The sequence below is a fragment of the Scardinius erythrophthalmus genome (assembly GCF_964197995.2).
Source record: "Scardinius erythrophthalmus genome assembly, chromosome: 16".
NCBI classification, from domain to species: domain Eukaryota; kingdom Metazoa; phylum Chordata; class Actinopteri; order Cypriniformes; family Leuciscidae; genus Scardinius; species Scardinius erythrophthalmus.
In genome coordinates, this window is record NC_138236.1 from 8391044 (window position 1) to 8416632 (window position 25589).

The 25589-nt window shown below is 37.9% G+C and overlaps 3 protein-coding genes across 6 annotated transcripts in view; all 3 read left to right on the forward strand.

Annotated features, from left to right (window-relative positions):
• Positions 1-10969, forward strand: part of dyrk1b (dual-specificity tyrosine-(Y)-phosphorylation regulated kinase 1B) — a 39740-nt gene extending 28771 nt beyond the window's left edge. For 2 of the 3 annotated variants that reach the window (XM_081389815.1, XM_081389813.1), the window contains exons 2-11: positions 196-341; positions 1103-1222; positions 1344-1532; positions 2212-2359; positions 2680-2966; positions 3358-3504; positions 4354-4515; positions 7104-7407; positions 8322-8425; positions 8519-10969. In XM_081389815.1, the coding sequence (XP_081245941.1) occupies positions 279-341; positions 1103-1222; positions 1344-1532; positions 2212-2359; positions 2680-2966; positions 3358-3504; positions 4354-4515; positions 7104-7407; positions 8322-8425; positions 8519-9271 (2277 nt within the window). In that variant the 5' untranslated portion in view covers positions 196-278 and the 3' untranslated portion in view covers positions 9272-10969. The remainder of the gene's footprint in view (positions 1-195; positions 342-1102; positions 1223-1343; positions 1533-2211; positions 2360-2679; positions 2967-3357; positions 3505-4353; positions 4516-7103; positions 7408-8321; positions 8426-8518) is intronic. The other variant, XM_081389814.1, reaches the window with a different exon arrangement.
• A 2136-nt stretch (positions 10970-13105) lies between these two features.
• zp3d.1 (zona pellucida glycoprotein 3d tandem duplicate 1) lies at positions 13106-17472 on the forward strand. Its single transcript, XM_081389816.1, has 9 exons — positions 13106-13803; positions 14451-14563; positions 14640-14743; positions 14835-15009; positions 15101-15212; positions 15945-16030; positions 16108-16178; positions 16260-17184; positions 17254-17472. Exons 1-8 carry the CDS (start codon positions 13252-13254, stop codon positions 17123-17125), a joined length of 2079 nt encoding a protein of 692 aa, XP_081245942.1. The 5' UTR covers positions 13106-13251; the 3' UTR covers positions 17126-17184; positions 17254-17472.
• Positions 17473-21304: 3832 nt separating this feature from the next.
• On the forward strand, positions 21305-24795 carry zp3d.2 (zona pellucida glycoprotein 3d tandem duplicate 2). Of its 2 annotated transcripts, none has more exons than XM_081388975.1 (8): positions 21305-21938; positions 22533-22648; positions 22776-22879; positions 22957-23131; positions 23865-23976; positions 24062-24150; positions 24225-24298; positions 24460-24795. In XM_081388975.1, exons 1-8 carry the CDS (start codon positions 21411-21413, stop codon positions 24699-24701), a joined length of 1440 nt encoding a protein of 479 aa, XP_081245101.1. In that variant the 5' UTR covers positions 21305-21410; the 3' UTR covers positions 24702-24795. The 2 variants fall into 2 exon arrangements, with proteins under 2 accessions (XP_081245101.1, XP_081245100.1); XM_081388974.1 differs by having other exon boundaries at positions 21309-21938; positions 24102-24150; positions 24460-24788.
• Positions 24796-25589: the final 794 nt, after the last annotated feature.

A 25589-nucleotide genomic window follows, 5' to 3' on the forward strand; every position in this document is an offset into this window, starting at 1 on the left:
CAAAGATCTCTGAAAATGCCTTCAGTTTGACTTCCAATATGGTGTGTGTGTGAGTCTGTGTTCATATTTCTACTTCCCCCTGCAGTGCAGTGTTTCTCCCCACACCCATGTCAGTATTTGCTTGGCTTGTGCGATGCACTTCAGCAATGTGTCTTCTGAAACCTCTCTCGTTTTTTCCCCTATTTCTCTATGAAGGTGGAAGCAGCTCAGGATGCAAGCCCCCCTCCTCTACCCTCTGCCAGCCTGCCGCCTTGGGCTTCTCCCCCGCTGAGCCAACCATGTCGAGCCAGCACAGCCACCCCTCCTTCAGTAACATCCACTCCATGGCCGACCAGCAGCAGGTACCAGAAACATGCTCCCTTGAAATTACATGATATCGTATGACCCGTATGTAAAGCATCATTCACAAAGTTATTGTGTTGTGTAAAGATGTGTTTGTGACTTGTCCCTCATCATATTTTGTTTTAGAATTGCAATCGAATAAATAAAAAAATAACAGTTACATGCTGATATATGCATATACTGTATTTAAATGCTGAGAAAAGCCCTCACATGAAGATTAAGACATTATTGTGTTTGACTTGTAAATCATAGCTATAGACATTACAAAAAAAGTGACTTTAGAAGTCATTATATTGTTTTATTTCCTGTCACTGGCCTACAGTTCACATCTATATTATGCGGTTGAGTTTGTCTGTCTGAGGTAGACTAGTGGTTTGTTCATCCATTACATGTAGTTATATTTTGCAATATTTCATGAATGGTCTATGTATACATGCAATAGCTATTGCATCACTATTGCATGTAGGTTGGAGATTCCCTTTATGGGTCAGGAGGGTGATAAATAATGTGCTTAATATTTTATTGCAAGCATTTATTTATAATTTACCACACTAAATGAATGCATTAAATTAACAGCTGTATTCATTAGTAAACTTTTCATACTTATTGAAGAACTTAAATTAACATTCTAAAGATGTTATAGGTTTTGTGTGTGTGTATATTCATACAGTATATGGTGTATTGTATATTGTTTTTGTTATGGTGTTTCCTGTTTCCCCTCTTTTTTTCTTACTGTTGTCTTGGTGTCACTTTTTTTCAGGTGCTGTCAGATATGACCATCCTGCAGAGGAGGATTCCACCGAGTTTTCGAGATCCTGCCAGCGCCCCGCTACGTAAACTCTCAGTCGATCTCATCAAGACATACAAGCACATCAATGAGGTGAATCCATCTCAGGCTTTTTCATATTTACACTTATGATAAGACCAGTTGTACCAACCACCTAGTTATTCGTGAAGCAGCAATAGTGGTGCAAATATTAAATGTTTTTCTCGTTTTCCAGGTGTATTACACGAAGAAGAAACGGCGAGCCCAGCAGGTTCCGCCTGAGGACTCCAGCACCAAAAAAGAGCGCAAGGTGTACAACGACGGCTACGATGATGACAACTATGACTATATTGTGAAGAACGGGGAGAAGTGGCTGGACCGCTACGAGATCGACTCACTTATTGGCAAGGGCTCCTTCGGACAGGTAAGCACAACTCTGAAGATGAGAATAGATGTCAAGGCTAAAAGAATACAGGCATAAAATCAAACTAAAACAGTGTTTCAGTGTCAACTTGTTTTCAATAGGGTTTGTGACAAACTACAAACTAGCAAGTGATGTCTTTTTTTGTCTCCAAAATAACTTAATTTAATCCAAAAGGAAACTAAACACAGTCAGCATAAACATGATAATATTGTAAAACAATATTGAACTATCATTATTCTCATTATTTTATTTTGGTGGAAAACTGATGACAATTTGTTCATAACTGTTGTTTTTAATATCTTTCTGGCTCCAAATCTGGTGTATGTACACTTTTCTTTCCCAAAACAAAACAAAAAATAGTTATGTTTTGTTACATTAGATTTGAATAGAAACTTATAAAAATAAATGTTTAAAATAATGAAAATAAAGGAGTGCTTTGTGTTCTCAATTAATGCATATTATAAGCAAACCACACTACAGACTAGAATGGTCAAATAAATGATAAAATAAGGATTTGTTAAAGTAAATATGAAGAATTTGAAAGTCTGTACAGAAACCCTGGTGCATCTTTTAAAATGTTAAATCGTATATGAAATATCTTACGTTGCTACTTAATTTTTCTGTTGTAAAACTAAAACTTTTTGCCAAGTGTGTGCTAATTTGCTCCTTTTTTGTGTAGGTGGTGAAAGCCTATGACCACCATGAGCAGGAGTGGGTGGCCATCAAGATCATCAAGAACAAGAAAGCCTTCCTGAACCAGGCCCAGATTGAGCTGCGGCTTCTTGAGCTCATGAACAAACACGACACTGAGATGAAGTACTACATAGGTAAAAAAAAACAGACGCTGTTCGCTCGTCTGTACACGTACAAGAATACGACAAGCAGCTGTTACTCTACATTTAGTCTTCCGTAGAAAAACCTTTGACCTAATGGCAAGAGAATTTCCTCCCACCCAAAAGCAAAAAGTACTCAAGACTAAAAGTAGTTCATGAGACTATTTCATAGCAAAGCATAATAGACAATCTGGATCTCATGGATATCTAGTTCACTTGCTAAACGTTCTTTTAAACATACTTATTTCAACTCTTTTTGTGATAACTTTGAGCCTCTCTAATACATCTTTTCTTTCTCATATTTGTTTCCTCAGTTCACTTAAAGAGGCACTTCATGTTCCGTAACCACCTGTGCCTGGTGTTTGAGCTTCTCTCCTACAACCTGTACGACCTCCTGCGTAACACCAACTTCCGCGGCGTCTCGCTCAACCTGACACGCAAGTTTGCCCAGCAGCTGTGCACGGCGCTGCTCTTCCTGGCCACGCCCGAGCTCAGCATCATCCACTGCGACCTCAAGCCTGAGAACATCCTCCTTTGCAACCCCAAGCGCAGTGCCATCAAGATTGTGGACTTTGGCAGTTCCTGCCAGCTAGGACAGAGGGTGAGACAGCGTCTCAGGCCCATTTGCGTCACTGTTTGTTAACAACATGCTGATAAGGTCACACACAGTAGCAACTACAGTGAACTTGCATTTAAATAAACACAATGAATAGTGGAGACATGCCGTGCGGAACTTTTAATGATAAAGGCATCTGTAAGAGATAAAAACGCGCAATGTTCTTAGTTGGTGGGATGTGCATTCAGAGCACATTCTAGAGGACTTTTCCACAGCTGAAATGGATTTTACTGCTTAAGATTCCTAGTGGCAGTGCTGCACCCTTCTTATCTTTCAGCTTCTGCTGCCCACTAGTGGAGAAAAGTGAAAATGTAATAGTTACTTGTGCATCCTGTGTTTGTGCATGCCATTCATTTCTGTTTTCCTCCTCCCTTAGATTTACCAGTACATTCAGAGTCGGTTTTACCGCTCTCCTGAGGTGTTGCTGGGCATGCCGTATGACCTGGCTATAGACATGTGGTCCCTAGGCTGTATCCTGGTGGAGATGCACACGGGCGAACCGCTCTTCAGCGGCTCCAATGAGGTACGGCTCGGGGATTAGTCACACAATGACTGTGCAAAGCGTTTGTGACGTCTTTCTTTGACGCTCATCCTAAGACTTCACTTGTAAGAACCACACTTGAGTAAACTTAAACAGGCATACAAACAGGATATAAGAGAGATTTTTTTTTTTTTATTCAGTCTTGTCAACATTATGCATTATTAAAATATTATACTTATTTTAAAGACATTAAGACAGAGCAGATTACAGTTGCTACTGTAAATATTCAAAACAAGAGATGGCACTTGTCCCATCCCTGACTTATACTAATGAGTCCATCATTTTAAAACTGACACTGATGTGCTGCACTATGTAAAAAAATTCAAATAATTTTCAGCTACTTAAAATGCACTGCAAGACACTGATAAATGCGATGTGACACCCAAAGACATTTGTCGGATGCATATGTATATAAACCAATGAAATAAAGTGACTAGTCAACAAAGTGAAATAAGTTTGTTGAAATACAAAAATTACCAAGACTAAAACTGATATTCAACTAATAAAAATTACAAAAGCACAAAATAAAATTACTAAAATTTAATCTGAAATAAAAATGAATACTGAAAATATAAAAATAACAGTTAATTTAAAGTATTAATAAATACTATGATATAGATAGTACTAATAATACTGATCTGAACACAAGATCCTGTGTAAAGACCCTGTAATCAACTCCTTAAGTAATAAATGCATTTCAGAAGGTATTGGTCTGTTATATTTATATATATATATATATATAATATATATGATATTTAATATATGCTAACATGTCAGTTGCAACTAAGTCCATTTGGATTTTGCCCTAACACTGTGCTGTATCTTTCTCAGGTGGACCAGATGAATAAAATAGTGGAGGTGCTGGGGGTCCCGCCCAACCATATGCTGGATCAGGCCCCTAAAGCACGCAAGTACTTTGACAAGCTGTCCGACGGCCTGTGGACCGTCAAGAAAAACAAGGACATTAAGAAGGTACTTTATCCTTCGGCCTCTGTGAGTAAAACTCTGCTTCTATTTATCCTTCGCCCTCCTCCCAAAGACCACCCTTCCTTCCTCATCATCACCTGCTCCACACCGACGCACACTTTATCCTCAGGGAGAGGGGAAGAGAAAAAAGTAGGGCTAAAATGGAGGAGGGTGGAAAAAAAGGTTGGGGATGAAATTTAAGCAAGGCTAATATGTGCTAGTGAACCTCCTCCTCTCTCCACTGACCCGTCTGTGCTTACAGAATCACAAGGTCAATCTAAACCCCAACCTACAGCATCTGTTCTCCTTATCAGCATCATTGCCCATATCATGATCATTTTCACAACAATCCTCATTCTGTCTCTGAAGCAGGCATGTCAGTAGCACTTACAATACGATACACATCGAGATACGTAAACTAAAAGGCCAAAAATATACAGCCACCCCTTTTTAAATATTATATGCTACAGCATATAATGACAACTTAGAGGATTGGACCACCTGTTTATTAATGCAAATAGTTTTTAAGTTAAATGCTCATATGAGGTTGGGGTGTCCAGATACTTTTGGCCAAACAAGTGTACACTACCATTCAAACATTTGGGGTCAGTACAATCTTCTTTTGGAAATAATTTAATACTTTAATAATTCCACACTAAAGTGATAGTAAAGACTTTTGCATTGTTACAAAAGATTTAAACTTCAAAAATGCTGTTCTTTTTAATGTTCTATTCATCCTGAAAATATTACTGTTATCACAAAAAATTTTAGCAGCAGCACAGCTGTTTTCTACATTGATAATAGTAAGAAATTAAGCACCAAATCAACATATTAGAATGATTTCAGAAAGATCACATGACACTGAAATCTGGAGTAATGATGCTGGAAATTCAGCTTTCCCAACACATGAATAAATTACATTTTAAATTACATTAAAGTAGAAAAGTTATTTTAAACTTTAATAACATTTTGCATGATTGTGGTATTTTATCCAATAAATGCAGCATTTGTGAGCATAGATTTCTTTCAAAAACATGAAAGAAATCATTCTGACCCCAAACATTTGAACAGTAGTGTAAATATAATAGTAAGGCTTTACAATAAGATTCCATTTGTCCATTTGAATTTAATGCATCAGTTAAAAAGATCTAAAAGGCCAAACATGTATCAGCCTTTGTTAATGCTATTTAATAAAATGTTAATTCTTAGTGCATTAACTCATTTTAACAAATGGAACCTGACTGTAAAGTGTTACTAAAATATCAGTTTAAAGATTTACAGTATAGATGCAATGTTGTAAGAAAATAATTTGTATAATTACATTGGCAGAGCCCTACTTCTTAGCAGCTCTCAGTCTAGTCAACGACACACGTGGGTCACAGGTTAAGCGAGTGCAGCCAGTAGCTTGAATGACCCTGTTTCCAGTGAAGATAAGTGAAAGTAGCATCAGGTTAAGAATCTAGAAAGTGTGTGCGTACGTACGTATGTGACCACAGATTAAGACGCAAAGCTGATAGCAGGTGGAGGGTAAAAGTCTGGATGAGGTCCTAATACACTTTGTTTTACAGGATTAATGTCTGGCACTTACTGCCAACTCATCCAGAGACTCACCTCAAATGCTCCAGCATGCATTTTGTGTGGACAATAACATTTGAATGCTTTGCTTTGTACTCTTTTACAATGTAGATGTTGGTTAATTTTAAGTCTTTATTGTAGTATTTATGGGCCAGGATACAGTGTATAATAGCACAGAATAGGTTCAGTGTCAAAGTTTCTAGAAACTGTGTATGACAGGGCTCAACAATATGGGTTTTTTTAAGCAACATATTTCAGGAAAAATAAGAAAGTAAGTTTACTACAAAAATACATTATTTGTAGTAAACAAATAAAGTTTTTAATTTGCCGTAATAGCTGGAAATCATGTATCTTTATTGTAATTCCATGACAGGTATAAACACATTTTGCTAGAAAATGATGGCATACGATGATTTATGTTTTTGTGTAGTTCTTTCAACTGAAATTCTTTCAAAAAGTCTTATTGTTGAACCCTGTATGACACTTAGAGCTCCTATGCAAAAGTCATTATTCCCACTAAACCACAAACATAACTCATTTTCAGTCCCCTTCACCTGCATTGATTAATGATTTCTTTGACTGATTAGTTTCTTATTAAAGTCAACATGAAATCAAAATTTACTTTCCTATACATATTCCAAAGATTAAAAATGTTTCCTAACCTATTTCAGCAATGTTTTAGGCTACTGTTGTAGTCAGTCCTTATTAAAAATTGTTTTAATAATTGAAAAAAAAAAAAAATTCTAATATAACCCAGTAAATATTGTTTCACTCGGAAGTGGGTTACAAATGCCATTTCATGTTGACTTTATAGTATTTAATTCATATTATAAAACAGGTTTATTCTTCTAACATTAGTAGATGTATCTATTTATTAATTATACAGCTTGGCAATAATAATAATAACATGTTCTTAGGCTGATAGTTCATCAACCTTTGTTTTTAAATGATGACATTTCAACGGTTATCTGCACTTCACTAAATGCTACTTGTTTGTGCCTCGTTCTCTTCCCTTCCTCTGTGTTGATTCGTCACTCCAGGAATATAAACCACCTGCCACGCGACGACTGCACGAGATCCTGGGGGTGGAGACGGGAGGTCCAGGGGGGAGGCGAGCTGGAGAGCAGGGCCACGCGCCCTGCGACTACCTGAAGTTCAAGGACCTGATCCTGCGCATGCTGGACTACGATCCCAAGACGCGCATCACGCCCTTTTACGCGCTGCAGCACAACTTCTTTAAGAAGACGACGGATGAAGGCACCAACACCAGCAGCTCCACCTCCACCAGCCCTGCCATGGACCACAGCCACTCCACCTCCACCACTAGCTCCGTCTCTAGCTCCGGTAAGTGTGTGCAATGCCGTGGTCACACTAGACTTTGAGCATGCAAGATTTATACAGACTCTGGAACGGTTGAGGCGGCGGCTTTTAAAAAAAAACATAATATTATCATATAATACATCAAAAATGTAAGGGATCCAGATTGCGTTGGGGTCCAGATAACCCTTTTGGGGGTTATTTTGCGATAACAACCGGCTGGATATACATGATCCTACTTATTACATGGCTACTTGCCACATAAGTAAATAATTAGACACGAAATATTGATTTGAATTGAAATATTTAAGCTTATGCAAAGAAAAACAGGTCCCAGATGAGGTAACCAGTTATAACAAGACATTTAAGGTATAATATATCAACAATATTAACATAGACCTACTATTAATACTGGCGGTTTAGTTTTACTGTAAATACAGTTGATAATTGAGGCACGAGAATGGCACCAACTGCGTTTGAATGAAACGAGAGAGAGCGGGACCATGGTGTGACACAAGAGACATGAAAGAAGCGCCAGCTTCAGATTCCCAGATGAGCGGGTGCTATTGACGACAGTTGTAAGCTCAGTATGTTGTGACTGACCAATCAGAATCAAGCATTTCAAAGAGCTGTGTAAACAGTGCTTTAGTGTAACAAGTACAAATACTGGAATCCAGCATATTAAAAGTTTATGTTCTTAAAATTCAGCTAAGAGATCATAGCTGGATGTATTGTTCTTCTACTATATGAATTTGTGGCAAACTTGAACTTTGCAACGGATTTGCATGAGATTGTGTTTCCTGTCTCCCACATTCGCTTGCGTATGAATTCGATGCAATGAAAAGTGTAGTGTGACCGCCCTTTGAACCTGTTTCTTGGGGACAGTAAAACTAGAAAAGGACTCCTTTAACATGAGCTCTTTGTTGTTGCTCCCAACCCAGGTGGATCTAGCGGTTCTTCCAACGACAACCGAAACTACCGGTACAGTAACCGGTACTACAACAGTGCAGTCACTCACACAGACTACGAGATGCAGAGCCCACAAGTAAGTGATTGTTCTAGCGCACCGCACAGCTCCTCTTTAAAGATGCCAGAACGGCTCGTCTTGATCCCCTCTGGTCGCTTCTTCTCCCTCCAGGCTCCGTCTCAGCAGCAGTTGCGCATCTGGCCAGGAGGAGACAGCAGCATGGGTCAGCTGTCCAACAGCGGCAGCGACTCCTCCTACCCGCAGCTGATGTTGCACAAGCCTGCAGCCACGCAGCACTCGCGCCACTTCCTGGGCAACATAGGGGGCATGATGGAGCCGCACCATCCCCACCCCATCTACGGCAGCCACCACAGCAACGGCAGACAGCTCCGGCAACAGCAGCAGCAGCAGAACCAGCCGCAGGGCCAGGCCTCGCAGGGCCAGCAGGGCCCAGCGCTGATGCCCGTCTCCTCCCCGCAGATGCAGGACAGCATCGAGCTCAGCCTCACCCACCACCACCACCTGGGTCAGTCTTCCATCATGCAGCCGCCCCCGTCGAGCTTGGACTCCAGTCAGTACGGCTCCTCCAACCTCCACCTGGGCCTCTCTGCCTTTCGGACTAGGACAGTCATGGCCCCCCAGCAGCCCCCTTCCGCTTCCCAGCAACAGTTGCCCCAGGCCCCAGCCTCCCAGGACAGCATGGTCGCTGCCTCCGGTTTGGGATACATCCCTCCGTGCTACGCCGGCAGCAACAACAATAACAACCCGCCGCAGGGAAGCGTCGGAGTGGGGGGGATGCTCACCGGGGGGCCTCCGCCCAGAGGAGTCGGGGGAGCTGGGGGGCGGCCGGACTCTGAGGAGTCCGCCATGATGGCAGTGTGCGGCAGCGGGAGTGGGAGCGGTCAGAGTGCAGCCAACTCTTGATAAATCTTGAACAAATTCCAAAAGCCATACGAAAATTTTAACGACAACATAACAGTGACAAAAAGCGCCACACGTACACACACGACACATTACACACGTAGTAAGCGTACAACACACACACATACACGCGCGCGGCCACACGTAACAGAATCGCAGAGAAAAACTTGTGAAATATCAGACAGTTGATTTTGTTTTTTCGTTTCGTTGTTTTGGTTTTGCATGGGGAGAAGGTCAAGGGAGGGATTTGAAACTGTTTTTATCGTTATTTTTCTGTTTGTTTGTTTTTCTTTAATTGAAGGAGAAGAGCAGCGAGCGAAGTAGTCGCAGCAGAAGGTTTCAGAATGTTTGTTATTTGATTTTATGTGATTTCAGGACAGGTTTGCAGCGAGAGATTTTTATTTGCCGTTTTTTTTTTGGGGCGAGGAAAGGAGAGTTTTGTGTTGAAAAAAAATTGAATGTTTTTGTCAAGACGACAGCAGCGGGAGAGAGAGTACCTTATGGGGGTTTTTTGTATTATTTTTCGGTTTGTTTGTTTTTCTGAGGTTTTGGCGTAATTGTACATTTTTAATTTATTAAGAATCACTACATAGGGAGCGGGAGAAGGGGTTAGAAAGAGATCTAAATTGAGAGGTGGGTATTTTTGGGGTTTATTTATTCAATGTTTTATTTATACAGTTGTTTTATTTGGGCTCAGACAGATGATACTTGTGCTTAGAAAACAAACAAACTGGGTTTGAGGTTTTTTTTTTTTTTTTTTTTTTGGCTTCATTTTGTTGTTTTTGGTTGCTTTTTTTCTAGTTGAGCATAACCCATACACAAACACACACACACACACACACACACACACACACACAAGACATACACTCACATTTTTGTTACTTTTTTTTAATGTTTCCAGTCTTTATCTCGCTTGACACACTGGCTTATATATCTCAAACTATGAAACAAATCCTACGAATGAAATAAAGCAAATGACAGAAACTGTTTTTAGTCGCCACACAGTGAGAAACACCAACTAACAACTAGAGGAGGAGGCTGAATCATGAGCCGCTTTCACGAGGAGAGGGGGAACGTAACTCGACTTCACATAAAGGAGGAAGTGATACAGGAAAGTCTTGAAAAACATCAAAACATTTTGCCAGAAGGAAAACCAAAATGCTTCCCTGTTGTTCGTTTCAAAAAATAGTCTGCCTTCTTCTTCTTCTTCTTCACCATCTCACTAGACTCTCTCTCTCTCTCACCCCTCTCTTACTTTGGTTTCTGTCTCTTTCTCTCTTTTTTTCTAACCCTCTTTGTTTTGGACAGAAAACTGAAAGCGTTAACACATTTGTATTAACTCTGGATATGCTAAGCCAAATCTTGCTGTAGCTCTCTCTCTTTCTTTCTCTCTTTTTATTTTCTTGCTTACCCCATGTTTGTGTTGGAAGGAAGAGTCTGGGGCGAGATTTAGCAGGAGGGCGGAATACTTCAGTATGAAGGGACACTGTCACGCCCTCCTGACTGCAGCCCCTCCCACTCTGACTTCATTTCCTGCCTCTCATTTTGCTTTCTCTTGTCTTTATTCTCCCCCTCCTCCCCTTCCTCCTTCACAACACTCTGTGAGTGCTGTTTGCCATCAAGTCAAAAAAAGTGAACTACTTCTCTCTCGGCTGCTATCTCCACTCTCAACCATGTTCGGATTGCTGCTAAAGAAAACAGACAGATAAATAAATAAATAAATGAATAAATAAATAAATAAATAAAAATGAGAACTTTTTAACCCTCCTGCTTCAGAAAAATGAAAAATAAACCACTGCATCTCATGTATTTATTACTATTTAACAAGGAAAAAAGAAAAAAAGAAAAATCTGTTTTCTGCTGTTTTTTTTTGTTTGCTTTCTTTCTTGGTACAGGTTAAAGCTTGACATTTATATTATGTAACGGAAACATGGTATTAAACAAGTGCCTCGATTTATTGGTCAGCCACTGGACGGAATTGAACAGAAGAGGATTATAGGAGTTTGATCAAGGTTTATTATATGTATAGCTAAAATTCAAGCCTCATGCAACTGTGTAGAAATCCATGACAATTCAAACATCATGTGAGAACTTCATATTGGATGCGAGCCTCATTCAGTATGACTGACCAATACCATATATTTAATTAACTGATGACATCTTCATCCATTGTAATCTGTGTACATAGCATCCATGCATCATCCAGTTAAAGTTAAAGCAATGTTAGGGTGAAATGTCATTTTCAAGGTTAATTCTAGTGACTGGGATTCGAACCTGCAACCTTTGAGGCATCAGGACCTGCAAACTACCTTATTCTGCTCAGATCAGTGATGATGACTGCTGTCCTTTATGTTCTTAATAACCAGTTAAAACTTGTAATTGGCCTCACTGGCTTCTTTACTTTGTCATTTTTTTCCAACATCATCCTTCATGAGAACATAATGTCTGAAGTATTATGATATCATCAGTTTTGGTTTCTTTATTAAAGAGAGAGTTGCCTCTGTAGGTCCTCTAATCTTGTTATGTTTAGCAGACGTTGGTCACCATATAAATGTCACACTCACCATGCACTGTCAGAAACGTGTCTGAGCACTGATAAACTTTGAAAAATGCAGATGTTTCTGAGCTGCTTATAACACAACTACAGATTTGTGTGTGTACTCTGTCATTATTGAAGAGTATAGGAAATATATCTCATCTATGGAGGGGTTAACGGGGGACAGTATCCAGAACAAATTGTTGCTCTGTCACCTCTCAATAAAACCCTCACATAAACCAAAACTCCTGTTGAAGTGGAGGAGCATCTAAAGGGGGGGACAAAATCAAACAATTCAATTTAATTGAGAACACATACGTTAAGATGTTTATACTGGTTTGGTTTAGGTATAATACCTTAAGCCTCAAGCTGGCTGATAGCATTTTTAATGTGTATATAGGCCTACTACAAATCAGAAGTAACTGGAAGTTGTACCTAAAATGTATATTGCTGGTCTTTTATGAAGCACTGGAATGAATTAGACTAGATTAAGTGCTCATGGTAAGACATTTCCTAAAAGTAGACGAGTCTATTGCACAGTAAGAGTCATGGTGTAAGGATAAAAACTAGCTTGTACTTGAGGCCAGTCAAAAAGTGCTACTTAGCACTTAATTCGTCTTTCTACAAAAACAATAGTTTCCACCCCCCTATTTGCAGTAGTTTCGGATCTCAAGTATATGCTTCTAACTAAGCGTAAGTTACAAACCACATTTTTGTGTTGAAAAGTAAAAGCAAACTTGCATGCGATAGCCCTATAACTATATATATTTTATGAAAATGAAATGTACGGATTTGTTGCACGCGGCAAATTAGACCCAGTACTGCGCATTCTCGTCAATTCGACAAAACTGCTATGAATGATTCTTTTGTGAATCGGACTGATTCGGTGCGAGTGATTCTCTCGAGTCACCAACTCAATGAACCATGAGCTGCATATTTCAAACGTGTCAAATTCGTAATAAGCAAAGAACCGAAGTGTGAGGTAAGTTCATTTAATAAACGATTAGCAAGGATGTAACAAAGAAAAAATGATCAAACCGCATAAGAAATAAACGACTTTAATAAGTTAGAATATAATTAAAAAGAAAAATAATAGGTACAACAGCTAAAAGATGTAACGTTAAATTGATTTCCGTACTGTTGAAAACAAAATTATTAGGTTATATGTAGGCTAATGCTAAATCATGGTAGGTACCCGTAATTACAATACATTTTTTTTATAAACCTTAATAATAAACGTCATATGTGCTTAAATAAAGGATTCGTGATTTACGTGATGACGTTTTTTTTACCGGCTCATTGAAACTTCGAAAAAACGATTCATGACTAAACGGTTAATTAGCTCTTACGTCATCAATCAACAGGTGGCTACAGGGCGCGCCTAGCGTTCTTCTCGGCGGCGTTTTATTTATTTCCTTTATGTCACATTTAAGAGTCAACGGCTATCATGAAGCGCATGAGTTTGTGTTTTTGTTGTTCTTTGTATTTTCTTGGCATAATGTCCATCGTCAAAGCTTACAATCATGGGACCGGGGGTCGCCCATATAGCAACGACGTATCCACGGAGCAGAAAGTCCTTGCCATGCAACCCATGTCAGGCGCTGTCAGGCCGTGGACAGAAGAGAGTGAGTTTATGAAGAATCCTCCGGTTATGCGACCATATCACGTTTTCCCAATGTTCCAACATGTTCCAGTTCCTCTCGTTGACATGAATCTGTTCAGGCCTGTCTTCGGGAGACGACACTTACCAAACCTTTTGACTAGTCTTCTAATTCCTCAAGTGAACCCTCAGTTTGCCCAAGTGTCTCCCGTGCGTAATGCTCGTGGCGTAGAGGTTTGGTGTGGTTACAGTAAGATCTCGGTGCGCATGAATGAGAATCTTCTGGGCTTCAGAAGTTCACCGTCTTTGTTTCAACTGGGAACATGTCCTGTCTCACGCTCCGACAAGAACTTCTTATATTTCCATTACGACCTCAATGACTGCGATAGCTCTTTAACGGTAAGTAGTTGCATAAGCGATAAACCTAATCTTAAAGGTACGCTTTTGTCAGAGGTTTCTATGTAACTGTAAAAAAGTTGCTGCCTTGAAATTAAGGACAATCAACTTGGATGTTTAAGTCTTTTCAACATAAATTACATTTTAACTGACTTAAAAGAAAATTAGTGGAATCCTGTATATGATTGCTTATCACTTATTCTGAGTCAAAACATATGTTGTCATAACATTGATCATATAATTTTTTAGTTTCTGAATATTTAACAGCCCAAATATTATGCACATATTATGATATAGGAGAATTAAACCTTACTCGAGAATCTAAAGAATTCAGAGGCCCAAACTGAGGCAAAATTATGCAATTTTGTGCAGTTGCTGATGTTTGTATGGCCCAAAAGTTAAATGAAATTCTGATGGGCTGTAATGTATTTGCAAAAACAGAAGGCATGTAGTAGAATGTGTACATTTTATATAATATAATATTTCATTCGTTTTTGTTTTAAGTTATTTTGATTAAGGATAATGAGGGTTACATGAATTAAAAATAATGATGTGCATGGATAACTTTAATCAATACTGCAATATTTCTCAAATAATAATTAATAATCTTGATTTTTACCTTCTGTATTACAATGTTTGATCCTCCTCAGATGACGAACGGCCAGATCATGTATTCTAACACGTTGCACTATACACCAGAGCCTCAAGGGACAGTCATCCGAGCGGTGCCCCTCTCGCTAAACATCCAATGCCTATACAATAGGTAAACCATGAATCTGAAGAGGTTTCTGGAGTTGGAATTGAAATTCACCTCATCTTTTGCTTTCTCCAATTTCTAGATTTCATTATTCCTACAAAATAGGCTTCCTGCCTGTGCCGAGGGAGCGCATGTTTCACAAGATTTTTGAGGGAAGGGCCAAGTTTAGTATTTCTGTGTGTAATGGTAAGCTTTTCCTCTCTTATATAATTTCATGTTTTGTTTGACCTCTTAATATTTTGGTGCCCATCGGTCTATTAAACTGTGTCAACACCAGAACGCTGGGAAAGACTTGAAGAAAATGTGAGTTTTGTGCTTGGGGAGCCCATGTATTTTGAAGTCAGTGCTGCTCATATGTCCAAAGACGAAAGGATTTTTGTTGACTCCTGCTATGCAACAGCATCCGAAGACCCAAAGTCCACTCCACAACACAGTGTTATTTGTAATTATGGGTAAACTGTTTGGTACAATCTGCTTTTATTTAACATAAAGACACTTTCAGCATGAAGAAAGAAAGAAATAATCACCAAACCTCAATTTCAGGTGTATGGAGGACAGCAGAAGACAAGGAAGTCTCTCTCGCTTTTTCCAAAGACAGTCAAAGATTATAAGGTTTTCAGTTGATGCCTTTTTACTCCCCCAAGTCACTGGCACGGTAATGTTTTCATTCTTAAATGGGTTATATATATATGTATGTATATATGTGTATATGTATAATATATTGGGGACCGGGGCTAGTTGTCTCACTTTTAACTCCAGAAATTATTTGTAGGATGGAGTTTTGATATTGGGTTTATTCATAGTTCCACACCTTGAAGTTTTAGCTGCAGATAACTTGTGGAATATTGATTGTGGGAATTAACTGATTTAACACACAATTGACCTATGGTTCATTTTGTCACACCATATGGACTGGATCAAGCTGTTTTAAAAGGAAACCCGCTGTTTTTGGACATTAATTTGATGATAATCAGTTCCAGAATATGTTTCTAAAATAAAAAGCAATCTCCCATAACAAATCAGGATATTTGATGGCCTTTTCATCAAAATGTAAACAGTAAAATATGAAAAAAAAAAAATCTAATTGGCATTTGTTATTGCTGAAATATAAAACAGCAAAAATTGAAAAGTTAATGAATAAAATGATCAAACCCATAAATTGGCTGAGATCATTTTTTTTTTTATTGTATAGAAATGACAGCATATAAAATGTGACAACTTGCCCCTGCCTGATACGTAGGTATGGATATGTCAATCTGTATGTCTGTTATGCATGTATGAAATTAATCTGTGTTGATTACACACACACACACACACACACACACACACATATATGTGTATATATGTGAATGTAAGTGTTGATTGCATTTTTTCCTAATTCTTACAGTACTTTTACCTGCATTGCACAATATCGGTTCACGAAGCCACAAGCGCAACAGCAAAATCCTGTACCTATAACAATGCAGAGAGAAGGTGAATAATTGTATTTCACATGTGTGCAACATACTGTGTAAATGCAGAGAAGCAAGATTCTTATCTTGTACCAACAGGTGGGACGAACTCATCACTGATACATCCGTTTGTGCATGTTGTGATTCAACGTGTGAAATTGAAGCAACTTGTAAGTAGAAGGCTTCAGAGACTATCATAACTTGAAATGAAAACACTATATATCAATGTTTTGTTCTTGCTTTCGCAACAGCTTCTTTGCCCCGTATGACGCAATCTCTGATTACAAGTCTACCCTGGATTATGGACAAGAACGAACAATCGTTAATCAAAGGAAAAGGATTGTTCAGTGTTCATGAGGACACAGAGGAGGTGAAGTTCAAGAGCGCAGAAGGAATCGGTGAAGAGGAAGATGATCTTTACTCTGTGGAGATTGTGACTGATGCTGAAAAACAAATGAAAGCAAAAGAGAATAAAAAGATGCCCATGAAAGACTTTGAGGATGTAGAAGTAATTGTTGGGACAGAGGAAACAACTGCTGTAGAGTTAAAGGATGAGGGTGATCGTTCTGGAAAAGTGATGTCTGTTGGGGAACAGATGGATAGTGTTGTAGAGCTCGAGGAGGATGCTGGGAGACTCAAGAGCGCAGAAGGAATCAGTAAAAAGAAAGATGGTTATACAGTGGAGACTGAAAAACAAATGGAAGCAAAAGAAGAAAATAAAAAGATGCCCATGAAAACGTTAGATGAGGATTTAGAAGTAATTGTTGGGGCAGAGGAAACAACTGCTGTAAAGGATGAGGAGAGCAATCGTTCTGGAAAAGTTATGTCTGTTGGGGAACAGATGGATAGTGTTGTAGAGCTCGAGGAGGATGCTGGGAGACTCAAGAGCACCGAGCTTTTGGAAGATGTTACTGATGACAAAGGGTCCAGCGAGAGTGGACTAAATGAACTGACTGACATTACCAGAGAACAACTGTCCCAATATAAAATAAAGCCTGAAGTTTTTGAGAAGAGCTTGCAGGTACGAACCACAGTACCCTCACACATGGCGATGGATGAAGAGGTATTTTTAAATGCCAAACAAGAACCAATGGAGTGGAATAAAGATGAACATTAACCTACCCAGTGAGCGAGAAATGGGGGACTGACGTTTGAGATCGTTCCAGGGTCTCAAAGGTATGACGCTTTAATTCATTTATTCTGAATTTAGAGTTTTTTATTTTATTTTATTTATTTGTGTTTTAGGATCCTTGATGGACCTTTTTTGGAGTTGCATCTGTGGGGCTAAAGATCTCGGCATACTTTCTTAAAGTCAGTGTTTTGGTCATGGATTCAACTAAATTCAGGAATGTGCATAATATGATGACATCCGGGTGTTTTTCATGCATATGGAATGCTTCAATGTACAGCACTGACATCCACTGTAATGTCATCGGAATATTAAAACATTTTTGATTGATCATTAGTCTTTCTTCTCTGATCGTATGTCCTGTGACCTTTTTGATGCCTCTCATTAAACAAACAATTTATTCTTAAGGGGAAAATCTCACAGTTCATATTTTATCCCAAAATCAAAAGAAAAATGCTTTAAAAGAATTTTAACTTATTTTTATGACCAATAATAATTTTTTTGCGCGTTTGTCTTTATTTTACATAAAGCTAGTATTCTCAACTCAACTCAACTTTATTTATATAGCACCACTAAAAACAACAATTGTTGACCAAGGTGCTGTACACATGTCAGATATCATCAGCATAATATTGTTTGTTGTACTGAATTTGAAGCTGATTTTAAGTGAATAATGAAAACATGAAATTAAATGTATATAGTACAGTACAGTAATGAGATTTGGTAACACTTTACAATAAGGTATCATTTGTTAACATTAATTAATGCATTAACTAACACGAACTAACAATGAGAAATACATTTTTGCAGCTATTGTTAATTAAAATGTTCATGTTAGTTCACAGTTCATTAATGTAATAACAGATACAGCTTTGATATTAAAATAGGTATTCGTAAATGTTGAGATAAACTAAGATTAATAAATGCTGTTGAAGTATTTTTCATTGTTGGTTCATGTTAACTGTAGTTTACTAATGTTTACAAATGAGAACTTTATTGTAAAGCGTGACCGAGATTTTTTTTTGTTTTCAAAAGTTTTCAATGGTCCTAAAATGGGCTTAATTTGCTTTATGCAAAATACAAAGTATATAAATAATATAACCTAAATCATAAGCAACTCTACCTTACATTTGGAATTAAACTAAAGACTTCTTAGGAGGAATATGCAACAGTATCATAAAGTAAAAATCAGCTGGGAAAATTTACCAAGTTTCATTCAACTGGCAACAAGGCAGCATCTGAAAAGTTTTGGAGCTGTTTTATATGATTCATTTTATATTATTCCTGGTGATGTCAGTTGTAACTTGAGGAGGGCTGTCTGTCAGATCCTCCACCGAAACATAAACTCTAGAAAATCAGAGATTAGACATGGTCTGAATGAATTTTGTGAACAATAGACATATTTAAGAATAAAGAACAAAGAAATCTCCATAGAGAGCCTAAGTCCCACCCCTTCCGGTCGACCACCATGGGACCTTATTTCGGAAAAATATTGTATGGTAGTCAATGGCGAGAGACAACAAATATTTTGATCTCGTTTGAATTGTGCCCTGATTTACACATATGATGTTTGTCAATTTAAAAGATACATTTTAAAGTCAAGAAAGTCGCAGCTTGATGTAAAACTGCTGAGGTATAAGCAGGGCCGGTTCTAGACATTAGGAGGCCCTAGGCAAAATTCATGTTGGAGGCCCCCCACCCCCAATAAAAAAACACTTGAAACAAAAATGATTCCTAACCTTTTTATTTATACAACATTTAATTTTAAAAGCAGTATATTTTTACTTACACAGTACATAAGTTTGGACACATTACTATTTTTAATGTTTTTGAAAGAAGTCTCTTATGCTCATCAAGCCTGGATTTATTTGATCAAAAATACAGAAAAATAATATAGTGAAAATAGTTAAAATTTAAAATAATGGTTTTCTATTTTACTATACTTTATATTTCTGTGATGCAAAGCTGAATTTAGTGCCACGTGATCATTCTGATTTATTATGTTAGAAATGGTGCTTAATATTTATTTTATAACCTGTGATACTTTTTTTCAGGATCTTTGATTATTAAAAAGTTGTTTTAAAAAAGTCTTCACTGTCACTTTTTATATATTTAACACATCCTTGCTGAATATTCCTGTTTTTTTTTCTCTGTATTTTTGATCAAATAAATGCAGGCTTGTAGAGCATAATAATAAACTTCTTTCAAAAACATTAAAAATAGTAATGGGTCCAGACTTTTACCGGTACTGTATGTACATATTAATCAAACTTTATCTAAGGTAATCTCTTTTTTGTTTAATGAAGATGTTATTGTTGTTGTTGTTATTTTGCTGTTTTATTCAATTTATTCACAGTTCCAGAATCCCACTTCAGTAGATGAGCATAAGTGATTTTATATTGCATTGCTACCTTAAATATGCTATACACAAATCAAGTGGAAGAGAAAGACACGATCGCTACTGAGCAGAAAAAAATATATAAAGTGATATTATTGGCGTAATGTCTGGAATCTAATCATCAGCAGAATTTAGAAGATAGACCCATAGATATGAGATCCTTTATTTGAAACATTTAAAAATGTTGTAGTGTGTTGGCTTTTTAACTTAGAATACAGACGTCTTGTCTTTTAATTGTGTAGCTTTTTTACTAGTCAGCTCCCGACGCGATGTTATTCATTGTACGCGCAAATTCAAAGCGTCGCGTCTTGGGCACGTTACGCTCGCGCTCTTTTAAACTCGTAATAAAGCGGTGAATGATTTTTCCAGAAATGACGCTGATCTACAGTACAAGTTTATATTTAGAATACATTGCAATCACTCCAAAATAGATGACGACAACTCACACACCTGCATTATGAGATGTGCTTCTTTGTGTGCTTATTAGGCTTTTGCCTCGCAGCACCTGATGGATGCGTTCTTTACACATACTTTCAGAAGCCGGCACCCGCTTTGTAACGGACACATTAATTGGTTTAACTGTAGTAATGTAACAGTCTATGGTTAAGATAAACATCGTCACTATTTTTAGTTAATAAATAAATATTGAAATAAATTGTAGATAGGACATTTGTACATTTTTTTTTTTTTTTTTTTTGTCCCTCTGTCTGGGCCCCATCCCGCCAATCGGGCCCTAGGCACGTGCCTAGTTTGCCTTTGCGTTAATCCGGCTCTGGGTATAAGACTGTGAAAATACGTAATTACAAAGACTACAAACCCAGAAGGCGCACATGCGACGTCATACCTTTTCTCTCAATGAATGAAGCTAACTTTACTGAAGCTAAGGTCTGTCATTTTTTCTGTAGTCTTACATTATAATCGTAACGTTACGCTGTCATGCCTGAGTGTTTTGAGCCAGAATACACACATACGAGCAACGGATCTTGTGACGTACATAGTGCGAGACGAGAGATGTAGTTCATTGAGCGATTTTCACATAAAACTAAACGTTACTCTTCTGTTTTATGACAAACTGCGACTTTCTTGACTTTCATAATTACCTTTTAAACTGACAAACATCATATGTGTAGTTCAGGGCACAGTTCAGACGGAATAAAAAGATAAGTTATCTCTCGCCATTGACTTCCATACATATTTTTTCCGAAATAAGGTCCCATGAGCCGGAAGCGGAGGGGCGGGACTTAGGCTCTCTATAGGCCTACTGTCTGATTTTATGACCGTGCGTGCTGTAGCCTATGTCTGTAGTTTGTCACATCAGACCAAAATGCTTTCTGGATTATGATACAAAGGAGATTAGGCATTACCAGAGTGAATTTGGATAACATTAAAGCCATTTTGTGTGAAAAAGAGGGGGGTGTCATATTTCATTATAACTCTGTTGTAGATTTATGTGACCTGCCTCCTGTTGCATGTTGCTGTTCACATCAGATTAATTAGACCAAAATGCTTTCTAAAATACAGGAAAGGGAAGTTTAGACATCACCAGAATACATTTGAGGAACATTACAGACAGTCTGTAGATAATAATAACAAGAATGCAAATTACCAATGAAATTTATTATTAGTGCATTGGATGTATAAATAATAAGCAGAAAGGTCAAAAATAAAAATAAAATAATACCAGGGATCACTTGTCTTGATGACGTAAAAGAAACGCTGAATCTGTTCTGAGACCTGCTCGAATCGAAAGAACCGGTTCATGGAAATGAATCGGACTTCTATCAACAGTGCTTGAAGACGACAGGTGCTTTAATTACCCATCTCGGTTATGTGAAATATGTCAAGGTTGTTTGAGTGATTGTGACTATTACTTTGATGCTGTTTAGAGATATGAAGCTTTATTTTCCAGTATTATTTACTTTAGTGGTCTTTTTCTCCACATATGTTTACGCGTTACGAGCTGCGCCTAAGCACGCGATCAAGTCGACCTCAGAGTCAGAACTGGACATAAGATTTGGAGAAGGTTTTGAAGGATCTGCTGTCAAGCATCTTGGTTCGCCATATTTGCAACTTCCCATTTTCCAGCATTCTAGAATCCCCCTTTTGGATAAACAGCAGTTCACTCCAATGCATGGGTCAGGTCGTGAACAACTGCCCGAAGAGACGAAAGAAGTCCTCGTCCCGCGCGCCACAGTACGCGCGAGCTCCCGTCGCCGCGGTCGATCACAACAAGTAAACGTCGTTTGCCAAACGAAGAAAATGATCGTTAAAGTCAACAAACAGATTTTAGGACTCGATGGCTTGGGGTTTAAGCTAAAACTGGGAACATGTGACATCAGCAAGACTACAAAACACTATTATGTGTTTATTTACGACATGGATCAGTGTGCCAGTAAAAGACAGGTGTGCTTAGCTGGTTTGTTTTTCTTTGTCGTTTCTTTTTTTTCTTTTTTTCTTTTTTTGCATTTTTCCTCCATACTTAAGGGGCTTCGTATGTTGTATGTCCGTGTTGCTTGTTGTATTTTTGTCTATTACTTTTTAATTTGATAACTTCACAATAGGCGTTTGCAAACATTGTGGAAACTAATAAGCTACATGTTACAGCAAAAAAAAAAAAAAAAAAATTGTATGGAAAAAGTTAAAGAATTAGTCTACCCAAAAATGAACACATAAGAAGATAGGTTAACCAAACAGGCCCAGGTCCTTATTGACGTCCATAGTATGGAGGGGAAAAAATACAATGGGAGTCAATGGGACCGATTAACTGTTTGGTTACCGACATTCTTCAAAATATCTTCTTTTGTGTTCAGCAGCAGAAGAAATAAACTCATACAGGTTTGGAACAACTGGAGATTAGGTAAATGACGACAACATTTTAATTGTGTGAACTATTGCTTTAAGGTGCTTGGGGAAAAAATCATAGTTGAACTCATTCAACTCAGGGCCTCCATATTCACCTGATAAACTTTGAAATTATCTTTGTCTTTTTGAATGCAGTTAATAAACAAAAGAGTAACATATTCCAACATACTGCACTACTCTCCGGAGGTGAACCTGTCGCCAATCCGCCGTGCCTTGCCTTTCTCGCTCCCTGTTGAGTGTCACTTTAACAGGTAAATCGATGTCTTTATTTGTACCAGATTTGTGTTGATGTCCATTTTGTTCATCTGTTAATCAGTCACTGATTTTTTTTTTTTTTTTTTTTTTACAATCAGACACTCATGATCTTTTTTTCCCCAGATATCATTACTCATACAAAATTGGTTACATACCACAAGTCAGACTTCAGAACCACTTCAAGCCCCTGAGAACAGTGGACAGCGTTGTACTAAGTCCCCGTGATGGTAAATAAGGTTTGACTAATGTAAATTAGAACTTCATTCTGTTTCAGTCAATGAAGCATCACGTCTCTGTCTTTTAGAGATGTGGAGAAAATTATCCCCCACAGAAGAGTACACCCTTGGTCACCCTATGTACTTTCAGGCAGACGGACCCCCTCTTGCTGAGGACAAGAGGCTGTTTGTGGATTCCTGTTATGTGACTATCAGCAGTTCTCATTTGTCTATGCCACAATTTACAGTCATTGAAAACCACGGGTAACACTTTGTTCATTTAACCCTATAAAGCCTACTGTGTCGTATTTTAAACGAAATTTCGAAGGCCTCTAAATGATCAACATAATCCTTTTCTGAAAAACCTGCTGTACACAATCTGCTACATGCCTTCTGTCATCTGATTGATAGTTTATACTTTCTTAGCAGGCAAAACTGTAATTTTTATAAAGTTAACGTAAGAATACGCAAAAAAATCATGTTAAAATGTATCAAACACAGGCTTTTGAGGAACGTTGATTTGTACATCTCTCAAACATTGCATTGCATTGTGTTTTGTCCCACCACAATTAAAACTACAGGTTTGATCACAAGCATTTAAATATCATCTGACAGACATATAATTCGGATCTATAGAGTGACAATTGATATTTACTTTCTCACTTTACAAGCTATCAGAATTTCATTTTAGGTTTTGACCATGTAAATCACAGCATCTGAATCAAATTGGAGATTTTTGCTCAGTTTTGGGCCTCTGGATAATATTGAGGATTGTTTTATTTTTCCTCCTCGAGTATGAGCTCCACACTCTTCTATATCGTACTATATGAGCCGTAAAAGCCTGATGTATCAAATTATACTCCGCAAACAACACACATGCAAATCTTTTTTTAGATTTCTTTTTATGTTTTATTATTACATATGCCAGACTTTACAGCGTTAGGAGGGAATTGAAGACATAACTTGACAAAATGTATGCACTTTTTATTTATTTCAGGTGCATGATTGATAGCATGAGCAGCAGGTGGTCCAGATTCATTCAAAGTGGACAAAGGAATGTTGTGCGGTTCTCATTGGATGCTTTTCATTTCCATGGAATGTTGGGAAAGGTTAATAAGCCATAATGGCAAGCTGCTGTCATACAATTTCAAAAAAATATTGCATGGTGAGGTTGCCTGTTCTTTTTATTCTCAGCATCTTTACATGCATTGTGAAATATCTATCGGAAGTTTAGATCCAACGGCAAGTTCAAAGTCCTGCACTTATAACCAGTCAACAAAACGGTATATTGAGTTTTGGTTTGCATTGTGATAATTCTAAACTGGTTTGGTACTAAATCAGATCATTTCTTCTTCAGATGGGAAGAATTATACAGTTCAGATGCTGTGTGCCTCTGCTGCGACTCCACGTGTCTGTCTTCTGACCTGTCTGGTGAGATACCTCAAGTGATCCTACTTTTAACAATTTTAATAGTTTAAAGTATTGTTGTTGGTATATAGATCTTTTCATAGCATTGCATTGAGGGTAGATGCCTGTAAAGGCCTTGCCACATCATGGAAGTAATAAGCCCTTTTTCATTATTCCATGTGCAGTGTCCAGGAAGGTCATCACCAGTGAGCCCTGGATCATGGAATCTGATTTGCACATAGTTGAGGAAGAGCAAACATCTCCATTCCTGCCAGAGGAGGTGGGAACAGGCTTTGTTCATGTAATAACCACACCAGCAGCTAAGATTGGACCTCGTCATTTTGTGCCAGTGGTGGAAGAAGTGGAGGAAGACGACAAATTTGAGGAGACACGCAGAACCTTTGAGGAGGTATTTGGATTGGTTTAAACAAAGAGGACTTAATAAAGACATTTTGATTTAGTTGTCACAGCTTAATTGCAATTGAAGTGTTAATAAATACATGACACACTTTTGAAATTTGCATGTTTTTTCCCCCTTATCAGCTTTTTATGGTGTAATTTTAGGTAACGTATCAATAGCTATGTTTCCATTCACTTATTTTATGCGAATTTTGGGATATTGCAAAAAGAAATGCTGGATGGAAACACCAAGACATGCAAAATTCTAAAAACGCACATAAAAAACTTGTGCGCTCAATTGAGGTGGATAAAAAAAAAAAAGATCCGATAAGAAGACGTGCATAAACTACAATAAAAACGCATTCAGCAAATAAATCCCTTGATGTGCAACAAAATCTCACGTGACTTGTGATCCGATAACTGGACTAACCAGGGGATTACTTATTTTGATCATTCTGAAATGCCTGAGACAAAGTCGGTCATCACAATAGTTTGGTTTAATTCCCTCCCAGAAGCATCTCACTTGATTGCATTCCTCAAACACCAGGTATCCGAACACAAGATAACATAACAGTGTTTATAACTTATCATCTGTGCATTGATTCTGATTCGCAAGTCATTAATGATGTATGAAAAAAAAGAGCCACAGTGGCTCCTGATTATAGCAACTTACATTTTTATTACAGATATTTTGCGCCAGTTTCTCAGGAAGTGATGATTTTGTTTTCTTGAACACATTTAATGCATTTTGTGTAATGCGACATTTCAATTTTAAATTCCAAGTTAAATTTGCAACTTTGGATGGAAACATAGCTACTGAAATATGGTGCGAGTTAGTAATTGTAACTTGGGAAGTTGCTAAATGTGTTTGATCAGGATAAGTTGAACACTCTACCAATGCATCCAAAAACTACAC